We start from the raw sequence: 12551 nt of genomic DNA on the forward strand, positions 1-12551 counted from the left end.
AAGTAATGATGGCTTGTCATTTCTCTTTGCTTATTTGAGCTGTTCTTGCCATAATATGGACTTGGTATTTTAACAAATAGGCCAATCTTCTGTAAACCATCCCTACCTAGTCACAGCACAACTGATTGGCTCAAACACATTAAGGAAAGAAATTCCACAAATGAAATTTGAACAATGCACACCTGTTAATTGAAATTGAAGTGTCTTTATTTGTACGTTTTTCTACACTAGAATAGTGAAGACATCCAAACTATTAAACAACACATATGGAATCATGAAGAAGCCAAAAGAAGTGTTAAACAAATCAAGATATGTTTTATATTTCAGATTCTTCAAAGTGGCCACACGTTGCCTTGGAAAGACTAGCTTGGAAAGACAGTGCCGTGCCGGATCAAAGAGCCATCATCCTATTTTTCCAACTTAATTGAGGAAAATAAGAACAATCCGAAATTTATTTTTGATACTATCGCAAAGCTAATTAAAAAGCAGCATTCCCCAAGAGAGGATGGCTTTCACTTCAGCAGTAATAAATTCATGAACTTCTTTGAGGTAAAGGATCATGATTATTAGAAAGCAAATTAAGGACTCCTCTTTAAATCTGCGTATTCCTTCAAAGCTCAGTTGTCCTGAGTCTGCACAACTCTGCCAGGACCTAGGATCAAGAGAGACGCTCAAATGTTTTAGTACTATATCTCGATACAATGAAGAAAATAATCATGGCCTCTAAACCTTCAAGCTGCATACTGGACCCTATTCCAACTAAACTACTGAGAGATGCTTCCTGTGCTTGGCCCTCCTATGTTGAACATAATAAACAGCTCTCTGTGTACCAAACTCACTAAAAGTGGCAGTAATAAAGCCTCTCTTGAAAAAGCAAAACCTTGACCCAGAAAATAAATAAAAAACTATCAGCCTATATCAAATCTTCCATTCCTCTCAACATTTTTAGAAAAGGCTGTTGCGCAGCAACTCACTGCCTTCCTGAAGACAAAACAATGTATACGAAATGCTTCAGTCTGGTTTTAGACCCCATCATAGCACTGAGACTGCACTTGTGAAGGTGGTAAATTACCTTTTAATGGCATCAGACCGACGCTTTGCATCTGTACTCGTGCTCCTAGACCTTAGTGCTGCTTTTGATACCATCGATCTCCACATTCTTTTGGAGAGATTGGAAACCCAAATTGGTCTATATTTTCTATAATGTTAACTTTCACTGCTATGCGGATAATAATAAATAATAATAATGACACACAGCTGTACATTTCGATGATTGCTAAAATCCGAAACCTTCTGTACAAAAATGACGCAGAAAAATTAGTCCATGCTTTTGTTACTTCTAGGTTAGACTGCAATGCTTTACTTTCCGGCTCCCTGGATAAAGCACTAAATAAACTTCAGTTAGTGCTAAATACGGCTAAAAGAATCCTGACTAGAACCCACAAATTTGATCATATTACTCCAGTGCTAGCCTCCCTACACTGGCTTCCTGTCAAGGCAAGGGCTGACTTCAAGGTTTTACTGCTAACCTACAAAGCATTACATGGGTTTGCTCCTACCCATCTCTCTGATTTGGTCCGTACATACCTACACGTACGCTACGGTCACAAGACGCAGGCCTCCTAATTGTCCCTAGAATTTCTAAGCAAACAGCTGGAGGCAGGGCTTTCTCCTATAGAACTCCATTTTTATGGAGTTGGTCTGCCTACCCATGTCAGAGACGCAAACTCGGTCTCAACCTTTAAGTCTTTACTGAAGACTCATCTCTTCAGTGGGTCATATGATTGAGTGTAGTCTGGCCCAGGAGTGGGAAGGTGAACGGAAAGGCTCTGGAGCAACGAACCCCCCTTGCTGTCTCTACCTGGCCGGTTCCCCTCTTTCCACTGGGATTCTCTGCCTCTAACCCTATTACAGGGGCTGAGTCACTGGCTTACTGGTGCTCTTTCATGCCGTCCCTAGGAGGGGTGCGTCACTTGAGTGGGTTGAGTCACTGATGTGATCTTCCTGTCTGGGTTGGCGCCCCCCCTTGGGTTGTGCCGTGGCGGAGATCTTTGTGGGCTATACTCAGCCTTCTCTCAGGATGGTAAGTTGGTGGTTGAAGATATCCCTCTTGTGGTGTGGGGGCTGTGCTTTGGCAAAGTGGGTGGGGTTATATCCTTCCTGTTTGGCCCTGTCTGGGGGTATCATCAGATTGGGCCATAGTGTCTCCTGACCCCTCCTGTCTCAGCCTCCAGTATTTATGCTGCAGTAGTTTGTGTGTCGGGGGGCTAGGGTCAGTTTGTTATATCTGGAGTACTTCTCCTGTCCTATCCGGTGTCCTGTGTGAATTTAAGTATGCTCTCTAATTCTCTCTTTCTAACTCTCTCTCGGAGGACCTGAGCCCTAGGACCATGCCTCAGAACTACCTGGCATGATGACTCCTTGCTGTCCCCAGTCCACCTGGCCATGCTGCTGCTCCAGTTTCAACTGTTCTGCCTGTGATTATTATTTGACCATGCTGGTCATTTAAATTAACCACCATCGAGCTGTAGGCCAAAGAGCGTGTCCTGTTTAGTTTTAATACTGTAACTTACTTAGGCTTATACTTCAATATATAGGCTACTGTATCAATCAATCATTTCATCACACAGCATATAAGACATCCATGCTTTGAAATGCAATCAAGCATTTTAGTTTTAAAATGAAATAATAAAGGGAGCTTTGAATAATTAGCCTAAACAATAAATAAACCACAATTCACAAATGCATGCAACTGTTTTCAGTCTGCTGTAAATAAAGGCTTTCTATCTCTCTTTTTCTATTAGAACAGGCTCTCTGTGTTCGTGTATATATTATGACTACATTTTGTGAAGTTTCCTTTTCGGCTGTTCAGGCACACAACATATTTTTTGGAGGTAACACCTCTTCGTCAGTGATTGGTCAACAGTAGGGATTCTTCAATAAAAAGTCTGTTTTCATTCAACGAGAGACGACTAGTTTTCAAGCAACTTTTTTAATTGAGAAATACTGCATCAAACATCTTAGTTAGATATAAAGTTGTACGACTAAGATCTCTTCGGCAAAAAACGTTAATTAATGATAGAGTTCTTGAGTCATCTTAGATTAATTCTGACTATTTTGAGGAAGTGTATACTGGCTACGGCGTCCCAAAATGGACAAAACGTACTATTGCCACTTTTTTCAAATTTTTCAAGCGAAGGTCTTAAGGAGGACAATTTTTATAACCATAATGCAACACACTTTCAAAAGGGGTGGATCCTGTTTGTGACGTCGGTGACCATCGTTGGTCACTCCTTTTCAAAGTGTGTTGCACTATGGTTATAGAAATTGTCCAGAATGGCCTTTACAAAAGTTGTGTGATCAAAGGTCAAGCAGTTTTCTATTAAGCCAAGGTGCTTCTCACCAACTGCACCCATCACCTATATTGTGGGAGGCACCATTTGTCAGCCAAATCATTAGGGTGTTTTGGTTGACCCATTCGAACGTGGCCAAAAAGGTGACTGAAACAGGAACCAACTTTGGAACCACCAATACTGTTCCTAGACCTGGCCGCACGGGCCAAACTGAGTAGCTGTTCTAAAGCTACAGCAGATCCAAATGAAAGTGATATTTCAGACCTCTCTCTAACCAATTCATTGTAGACTTGTTATGTTTTCAGTTTGTGTGTGTGATATGGGGCTATAGAAAAGTTTATTTCAACATTTATACAGATACGCTTTTATAAACAATAGCAGATATGTTGAAACTGCCATATTGAACTGAGCCTTGATGTTGGAAAACCACTACAGTGTCCGACTAACGGCTGCCGCAAATGCACCTCCCCCGACTTCACTCCTCGACTTGTTGGCTTCGTTAGGCTTACCACTCAAATAAACTATTGTTAAAAACATGACCTCTGGGCCATCCCGAGTGGCACAACAGTCAAAGGCACAAGGAATAATCTGATAAGGTGTCACTAGAGACCCAGGTTCAATTCCAGGCTGTTACACAGCCGGTTATGATCGGGAGAACCATAAGGTGGTGCAAAATTGGACCAGCGCCGTCCAGGTTAGGCTGACTCCTTGTGGCGGGCCGGACGCGTGCAAGCGGACTTTTGTCCATCGGTGTTTCCACAACCGACACATTGGTGTTGGGTGGCTTCCGGGTTAAGTGAACAGTGTGGCTTGGCAGGGTCATGTTTCAGAGGACACGTGGCTCTCAACCTTCGCCTCTCTCGAGTCCGTACGGGAGTTGCAGGCGATGGAACAAGACTAACTACCAATTGGATATCACGAAATTGGGGAGAAAGTTTTTTTTTTTTTTACATTACCCCTGAGGTATCTGTGATGTCAAATACGGCTGGTCAAAAACAGCTGTCCAGCATTTATGATCATTGACTAAGCATGGATGGATATACAGTAGACCTACACTAAATAATGGTTTTAAGACTATGGATTAAGCATCTTAATCTTTAAAAGAACTGCCTGATTTTGTAAAAAAATATATTTAAAAAATAAACAGCTATATGGGCCTTGATATACTCCTATTACGACAACTAGCTTGAATCAAAATCATAAAAACTGCAGTAACGTAAATTATGACTATTATAAAAAAGTATTTATTGAATTGATATCTAGGATAGATAAATGGAGTTGACAAAGTTGTCATTTTTCTATGCCATGGGCGTATTTGCCTAAATGGTTAATTTCATCACTTTCCTAACGAATCGAATGTCTATTTACTGTTGAGTATAGTGGTAAAATTACGTTCTCAGTCCAACAATTAAACCAGTGTCAATGGATTCAAAGGCAACATAAATAGGACGTTTTGCCTGAACACCATCCTATAATAGTAGTGGTTATTATTATGATGATTGATATAGAATACATTTGAATGTTTTTCCTCGCGTTCCATACAATGAGCATGAGCGCCACAAGGAATAATCTGATAAACAAAGGACATCACCACAATGTAGATGCTTTTAAGCATATTGGTGAAATCTAATGCAACATTGAGCCTTTCTGTGACAAAATAACCATGCTTATGTATTGTGGAATTAAATTCATCCATGAACAAACGAGATAAAGATGCGGCCGACACAAAGAAAGCCGTAAGGCGCTTTGTCTACTACCCCAGTCCATGGATTGAGCCATAACGTTAGTTGGTTGATGCCTGAATTGTATAGCACACCTTTGTGCTGGGCACGTTACCTTGGCAAGCCTCCCAAAACCCCCATTCGTTTCTGTATCGAAGTGACGTGAAAAGAGTGTTTCTCAAATGATTACAGCTTATGATAGCCATAATGTACAGAAGCAATTAACTTACCTCCTCGATGTGGTCTACTGCGTTTCTACAACTTGACATTTTGGTAGTGAAGGACGAGGTTGTTGGAGAGCTATAGTCCTCCAAGGTCTCGGCGATAAACCCGTCGACAGAGATAAACTCCGGCATTCTGATCTTAAAAAGCACGGATTTTATTTTTATTTTATGTAAATGAATTCACGAAGTGCTAGACTAAACATGCGCCGTTTAATAGTCTAAGTAAGTCATGTTAATGTTTATCCTTTCGACAACCCATCTAAAATCCATACTACATTCGAAAGGAGGGAGGAACCGAGGCTACCCTCCTGTGCGCGTTCATCATCGTCAGACTAGCAATGGATGCGCGCATGCCCGAACACACACCTTCAATAATAGCATTTTTTGGTGGAGAAAAATTCACCACAAATTACATTGTAATGACCTTGGCTTACATCATAAACACTTTCCCACAATTTCCTTTTTTTTCAGGCTCCTTTTGTAGTCTAATCTTTGCCATTCATTAGGTATTACTCAATTGATTTACTTATCATCACATGGTATCAAAGCGATTATATGTTTAAAGGTGAATGTCACCCTTGAGGACCACTGGGTTTGTTTTAATCATGTCCGTGGGAGTCAGTGAGATGTGTTTCACACATAATTGGCCATGAAGAGGGCTTCCCTCACTAAACAATAGGCCTTCACCCCATGACAACTTCCGGTGTATTTGGGGGGAGATCTGAACATGCTTCGTGCTGTGGCCTGTCCCTCCCCCAAGGCAGGCATTTTTGAAAGGGAAGCGGACTCATAACAACCCAAAATCATTTGGGCAAAACTGAAAGAACTGACCAGACCGCAATGGCTTCAAATGATTCCTCTCATCAACAGCGGTTTGTATTCATGGATGCCAAGGGATGCCAGACTTACCAAAAAATATACACTACTCAAAAAAATAAAGGGAACACTGAAATAACACATCCTAGATCTAAATGATTGAAATATTCTTATTAAATACTATTTTCTTTACATAGTTGAATGTGCTGACAACAAAATCACTCAAAAATTATCAATGGAAATCAAATTTAGCAACCCATGAAGGTCTGGATTTGGAGTCACATTCAAAATTAAAGTGGAAAACCACACTACAGGCTGATCCAACTTTGATGTAATGTCCTTAAAACAAGTCAAAATGAGGCTCAGTAGTGTGTGTGGCCTCCACGTGCCTGTATGACCTGTATGACCTCCCTACAACGCCTGGGCATGCTCCTGATGAGGTGGCGGATGGTTTCCTGAGGGATCTCAAGCTTGCCTAGAACCGAACCATTAGGCCTATGCATTGAACTATGCTCAGTTGGTAACCCCTTATTTGAAAATACCATAGGGGTACCTTGAATTGGCATAGATTGTTGAACTGTGCCATTAGGCCGATGCCTTGAGCGAGGACGTGGATTAAAACAAGAGTCAATGATGGTACTTGTTGCGGGCCTGCTGTATGATGATAACGCTGATCATTTATGGTTGGGATTACGAGAGCGGGACTTGGGGTGTTGATAAGTCATTGTCTCAGCGCAGCAAGGACAGGATCCAGGCACCAAGATGATTTGGATGGACCCTATCCTCTCTGTAGAACATCTTCTGTTTCCAAAAGGTGTCAAGGTTATCCACAAAAGTAACTCCAACAGAGCTAAAGAAACAGCCTAGTAATGTCCTGTACCGAGCCCCAGAATAGCACAAGGTTTTTGCCCCAGGAACCAAGATTTTTCTCACCATTGCTTGCTGTTTCGGGTTTTAGGCTGGGTTCCTGTATAGCATTTTGTGACATCGTCTGATGTATACATTTGATTAATTGATTAAAATGGCTGGTGAGGTGGCAAAAGAGTTCTGGCAGTTTTTGCACCTTGAGCTGGGCACAAAACGCAATATGGCTGATGGAGGAGCCAGTACATCAGCCACCCTCGAGGTCTGGTGATCCGAGTCCAAAGCAGAATCCGAGGCAGGATGATGGCGCTGGAACCTCCAAAGCCGGAGAAGCCCAGGCAGCTTCCCTCCATTTGGCCTACGGTGGGTGACATGCTTCCATGGTGACTGTATCATCTACTATATCCATCAGAAGTGACGGTCCTGCTCCATTTTCCAGGGAAGTGGGAGACTTCTTCAGGAAGGGGTCCCTGGAAGGCAATGGTCAATCAGTCATTGAATGTTGACATGGCGGTGATACTCTCAACACATCGGAACGGCGTCCAGCCTGTGGAGTAGAGAAGGTAGGTAGGGTGCTTTCCCTAGTAGATTGTGTAAGTTCTTAATCTGTTTGCTAAGAGTAGCCACTTCTTCTCTGTCGTCCTCTGCTAGTAAACAATTCATGCATTGGCGCTCCAGTTGGTCCACATTGTTCCAGAAGAGAGCATAGTAAATACAGCGCCTGCAGCACACAAAAGCAAACATTTTCCTCTGAAATGGGAAGCCTCCATTTAAATAGTTGTCTCTGCAACACAGCTTATGTTGCTATGTCTCTACATAGCAACAGAATCCGTGCTGCAGAGATAACTATTTTACACTCAGAGTATTGAGTTGCAGAACAGCCTCAATTCATCGGGGAATGGACTCTACAAGGTGTTGAAGCGTTACAAAGGGATGGTGGCCCATGTTGACTCCAATGCTTCCCACAGTTGTGTCAAGTTGGCTGGATGTCCTTTGGGTGGTGGACCATTCTTGATACACGAGAGCGTGAAAAACACAGCAGATTTGCTGTTCTTGACACAAACCGGTGTGCCTGGCACCTACTACCATACCCCATTCAAAGCCTAAAACCCCAAACAGCAAGCAATGCAGATGTACTGTAGAAGCACGGTGACTAGGAAAAACTCCCTTGAAAGGCAGGAACCTAGGAAGAAACCTAGAGAGGAACCAGGCTCTGAGGGGTAGCAAGTCCTCTTCTGACTGTACCTGGTGGAGATTATAACAGTACATGACCAAGATGTTCAAAAACAATCATAGATGACCAATAGGGTGAAATAATAATAATCACAGTGGTTGTAGAGGGTGCAACAGGTCAGCACCTCAGGAGTAAATGTGAGTTGGCTTTTCATAGACGAGCATTCAGAGTTCGAGACAGCAGGTTGAGAGAGAGAGTCGAAATCTGTCTCAATTGTCTCAAGTTTTATAAATCCTTCTTTCACCTGTCTCCTCCCATTCATCTACATTGATTGAAATGGATTTCACAAGTGACATTTATAAGGGATCATAGTTTCACCTGGATTCACCTGTTCTGTCTATTTCATGAAAAGAGCAGATGTTCATAAGGTTTTGTACACTCAGGGTATGTGTTTAATTTCTTCTTCTTTTAACTAGGCAAGTCAGTTTAGAACAAATTCTCATTTACAATGACGTCCTTAGAACAGTGGTTAACTGCATTGTTCAGGGGAAGAATGACAGATTTGTACCTTGTCAGCTCAGAGATTCGATCCTTTAGGTTACTGGCCAAACGCTCTAACCACTAGGCTACCTGCCACCCCAAAATATATAATAAATATACTATCCACATAAGAAAGTGTCTGATCACAGAACATTCCATAGAATTCTAGAAAAATACCACCGGTCAATAAAACTGCTGTAACTCATTCACAGTAAAATGAATTACTATGCTGATTGCAGATTATCAATTCATAGAATAGAATGAAGCCTCAGTATGCTCTTCATTAGGAAGTTGTGTAAATGGCAGTTGTTTTGGAAAAAAGCATATAAGATGGTGTTTTTTCTTGACTGATTGCCATTTGATTGATGTGGTGCTATTGTATGCCATATCATTTGAAAGGGCTGTTTTTCAGCGTTAAAAAATAAGTATAATGTTTTCATATGTGGTTTGACACCAGAAAAGTATACTAATTAATGTACAGAGGTCATGGTCTCAGTAAATTCAAGAATTCCAAAACTCTTCTACCGATGATGCAAAAATACCAAAATGGCAATTTACAGTTAGTCATAGAATTAGGAATTAGAATAAAAAAATATATACAAAAAAAGTAATTTAATAGGATCTCTATGATTACAGTTAGCTGGTGTTCTAAAGCCTAGTATTTCCATTTCCCTTTAACAGAAATTCTGCAATAACCTTCATGACCTAGTAGTGGACCAGAAGAGAGCAAAGCCTAAATATTCCATATATTAAGAATGACATAAGGCAGGTTATTTCACTGACAGAAATTTATTGAAAAAGTACATATTGTAAATAATGTGGTTGAGGAACATTCCTGATTAGTATTTGTATTTTTGTATTTATTTTGATCCACATTAGTTCCTGTCAGGGCAGCAGCTACTCTTCCTGGGGTCCAAACACACCAAAGCACCCACATTACATATAAAACAAAAGATAAAGGCAGTGAACTATGTTCGTACTGAATGAGCTAAAGATAAAACAGTACATCATATAACATCCCTACACCACTACATATCCACAGCACAAAATGTTCAATACCACCATACAACAATGTCAAAAATGTGTGCCTATGCATGTGTCTGTACCTTTGTGTGTGTCTCTCCACAGTCCCCGTTGTTCCATAAGGTGTATTTTTTTACCTTCTTTTTACATTTTTAAATCTCTACTGCTTGCATCAGTTACCTGATATGGAATAGGGTTCCATGTAGTCATGGCTCTATCTAGTACTGTGCGCCTCCTATAGTCAGGCCCTACACCCAAACAAGGGCACTGCATTCATCCACCTCTGGCCTGCTCGCCTCCCTACCACTGAGGAAGTACAGCTCCCGCTCAGCCCAGTCAAAACTGTTCGCTGCTCTGGCCCCCCAATGGTGGAACAAACTCCCTCACGACGCCAGGACAGCGGAGTCAATCACCACCTTCCGGAGACACCTGAAACCCCACCTCTTTAAGGAATACCTAGGATAGGATAAGTAATCCCTCTCACCCCCCCCCCTTTAAGATTTAGATGCACTATTGTAAAGTGACTGTTCCACTGGATGTCATAAGGTGAATGCACCAATTTGTAAGTCGCTCTGGATAAGAGCGTCTGCTAAATGACTTAAATGTAAAATGTAAGTGTAATAGTCTGTTCTGGACATTGGGACTGTGAAGAGACCTCTGGTGGCATGTCTTGTGGGGTATGCATGAGTGTCCGCGCTGTATTTTAAACAGACAGCTCGGTACAGCTCGGTACATTCAGCTTGTCAACACCTCTTACAAAAACAAGTAATGATGAAGTCAATCTCTCTTCCAATTTGAGCCATGAGAGATCGACATACATGTCATTAATGTTAGCTCTCCATGTACGTTTAAGGGCCAGCTGCCCTGTCCTGTTCTGAGCCAAGTCAGTGCAAAGAATTCCTCATCAGTAGCTTTGATTGTTTAATAAATGTTTAAGATTGGTCTAATAATAACCAAGTTTTTGAAAATTACAAGACTTATACAAAGGAAATTAGCACTTACATAGAGTATATCACAATAGCAAATCTCCCACACACAATGTCCTAACACAAATTAAATGGAACTTATGATAACGAAGTACATTTCTCATATAGATGTTTCATTCTCCGTCTGATCCTTATGCACTTGTTAACTGTTCATCCATTTACGATGAGCGTACTGATCTGTCCAGGGAGCGTGTAGAGGATGAGGATGAGAAAAACCAGCAGGATTGCCAGGATGAGTAGAGCGATGATGTACTTCTTGTATTTTTTCCAAATGAAGAAGATGAAGGTCTTCATGGGGTTGATAAACCAGTTGAAGGTTGTCTTGGGGCGACTATAATATAAGGTAGAATGAGGAAAGATACAAAATTAACAAAAAAGTTAGTAATGTTTCCCAGTTTCATGGATTTGTTTAATTACATTTTTTAACACAGTAGGCAACGACATAGTGTGAGCAGTAGGTCTCATTAATAAGGCATTCAGGTAAATAATAAATGAATAGATGTTTAAGCTTTGTTTTCAGTGTAAACTTAGCGAATTGCACAAAGTGTGCCCACGGATCAGATTCAATCAAACCTTCTAAACTGTATCAATGTTTAAATGCAGTCTATGACCCCCATTTACAACTTCTATAAAAAATGTGAATGGTATGTCCATTTGTATTCACTTAACAAACACATGTTAATGCGCTCAATGGCCCCGATTAAGCACAAGTAAATGTAATATTATTCCCTTTTTATGCACTCTATACGTATTCTAACCTTGATCTTAAGCTATTCACCCGCTATTCGTTCAGGGTGGAGATCTAAGAAATGAAGATGTGGTAGAGGTGTCTTCAGATAAGCTGTATTCTGACTTTAACTTAATTCCACCACCTTTACGCACAAGGGAACCATGAATAAGGTTTTGCGAACCTGCCGGTTCCAAGTGGAAAAAGCATATACTTTATATTTTTTACGAAACAAATAGCATTCTCCATGCGCTGTCATTTATAAATGGTTAACAGTTTGGAGAATGGGGATTATAAATACACATAGCAATTGTTTTAGATTATTTTTCCTTATGATCACTGTGAAACCAGACATATGGAAGCAAACTGAAAATCATATCAACACGACATGTATTGTGGCCCCTTTTCTACAGTGAAATTGGCAATACAGTGCCTGTGGTCAATTCAATTGATTGGACATGATTTGGAAAGGCACACACCTGTCTATATAAGGTCCGACAGACGACAGTGCAAGTCAGAGCAAAAACCAAGCCATCAGGTCGAAGGAATTGTCTGTAGAGCTCCAAGACAGGATTGTGTCGAGGCACAGATCTGGGGAAGGGTACCAAAAACATTTCTGCTGCATTGAAGATCCCCAAGATTACAGTGGCCTCCATCATTCTTAAATAGAAGAAGGTTGGAACCACCAAGAATCTTCCTAGAGCTGGCTCCCCGGCCAAACTGAGCAGTCAGGTGAGAAGGGCCTTGGTCAAGGAGGTGATTAAGAACCCAATGGTCACTCTGACAAAGCTCTAGAGTTCCTCTGTGGAGATGGGAGAACCTTCCAGAAGGACAACCATCTCTGCAGCACTCCACCAATAAGGCCTTTATGGTAAAGTGACCTGACAGAAGCCACTCCTCAGTAAAAGGCATGTGACAGCCCGCTTGGAGTTTGCCAAAAAGCACCTAGACTCTTAGTCCATGCAAAACAAGATTCAACAAAGATGGAACTCTTTGGTGTGGGGGCTGTGCTTTGGCAAAGTGGGTGGGGTTATATCCTGCCTGTTTGGCCCAGTCTGGGGGTATCATCGGATGGGGCCACAGTGTCTCCTGACTCCTCCTGTCTCAGCCTCCAGTATTCATG

At 41.4% G+C, this 12551-nt stretch overlaps 2 protein-coding genes across 3 annotated transcripts in view; both read right to left on the reverse strand.

Annotated features, from left to right (window-relative positions):
• The window catches only part of unm_sa1614 (un-named sa1614), a 102677-nt gene extending 97058 nt beyond the window's left edge, over nt 1-5619 (reverse strand). For both annotated transcript variants that reach the window (XM_046319913.1, XM_046319914.1), the window contains exon 1: nt 5305-5619. In XM_046319913.1, the coding sequence (XP_046175869.1) occupies nt 5305-5430 (126 nt within the window). In that variant the 5' untranslated portion in view covers nt 5431-5619. The remainder of the gene's footprint in view (nt 1-5304) is intronic.
• Nucleotides 5620-10433: 4814 nt separating this feature from the next.
• The window catches only part of fer1l4 (fer-1 like family member 4), a 127028-nt gene continuing 124910 nt past the window's right edge, over nt 10434-12551 (reverse strand). The window contains exon 46 of the mRNA XM_046319359.1: nt 10434-11032. Within this exon, the coding sequence (XP_046175315.1) occupies nt 10852-11032 (181 nt within the window). The 3' untranslated portion in view covers nt 10434-10851. The remainder of the gene's footprint in view (nt 11033-12551) is intronic.

The sequence above is a fragment of the Oncorhynchus gorbuscha genome, linkage group LG21 (assembly GCF_021184085.1).
Source record: "Oncorhynchus gorbuscha isolate QuinsamMale2020 ecotype Even-year linkage group LG21, OgorEven_v1.0, whole genome shotgun sequence".
Classification (NCBI taxonomy): domain Eukaryota; kingdom Metazoa; phylum Chordata; class Actinopteri; order Salmoniformes; family Salmonidae; genus Oncorhynchus; species Oncorhynchus gorbuscha.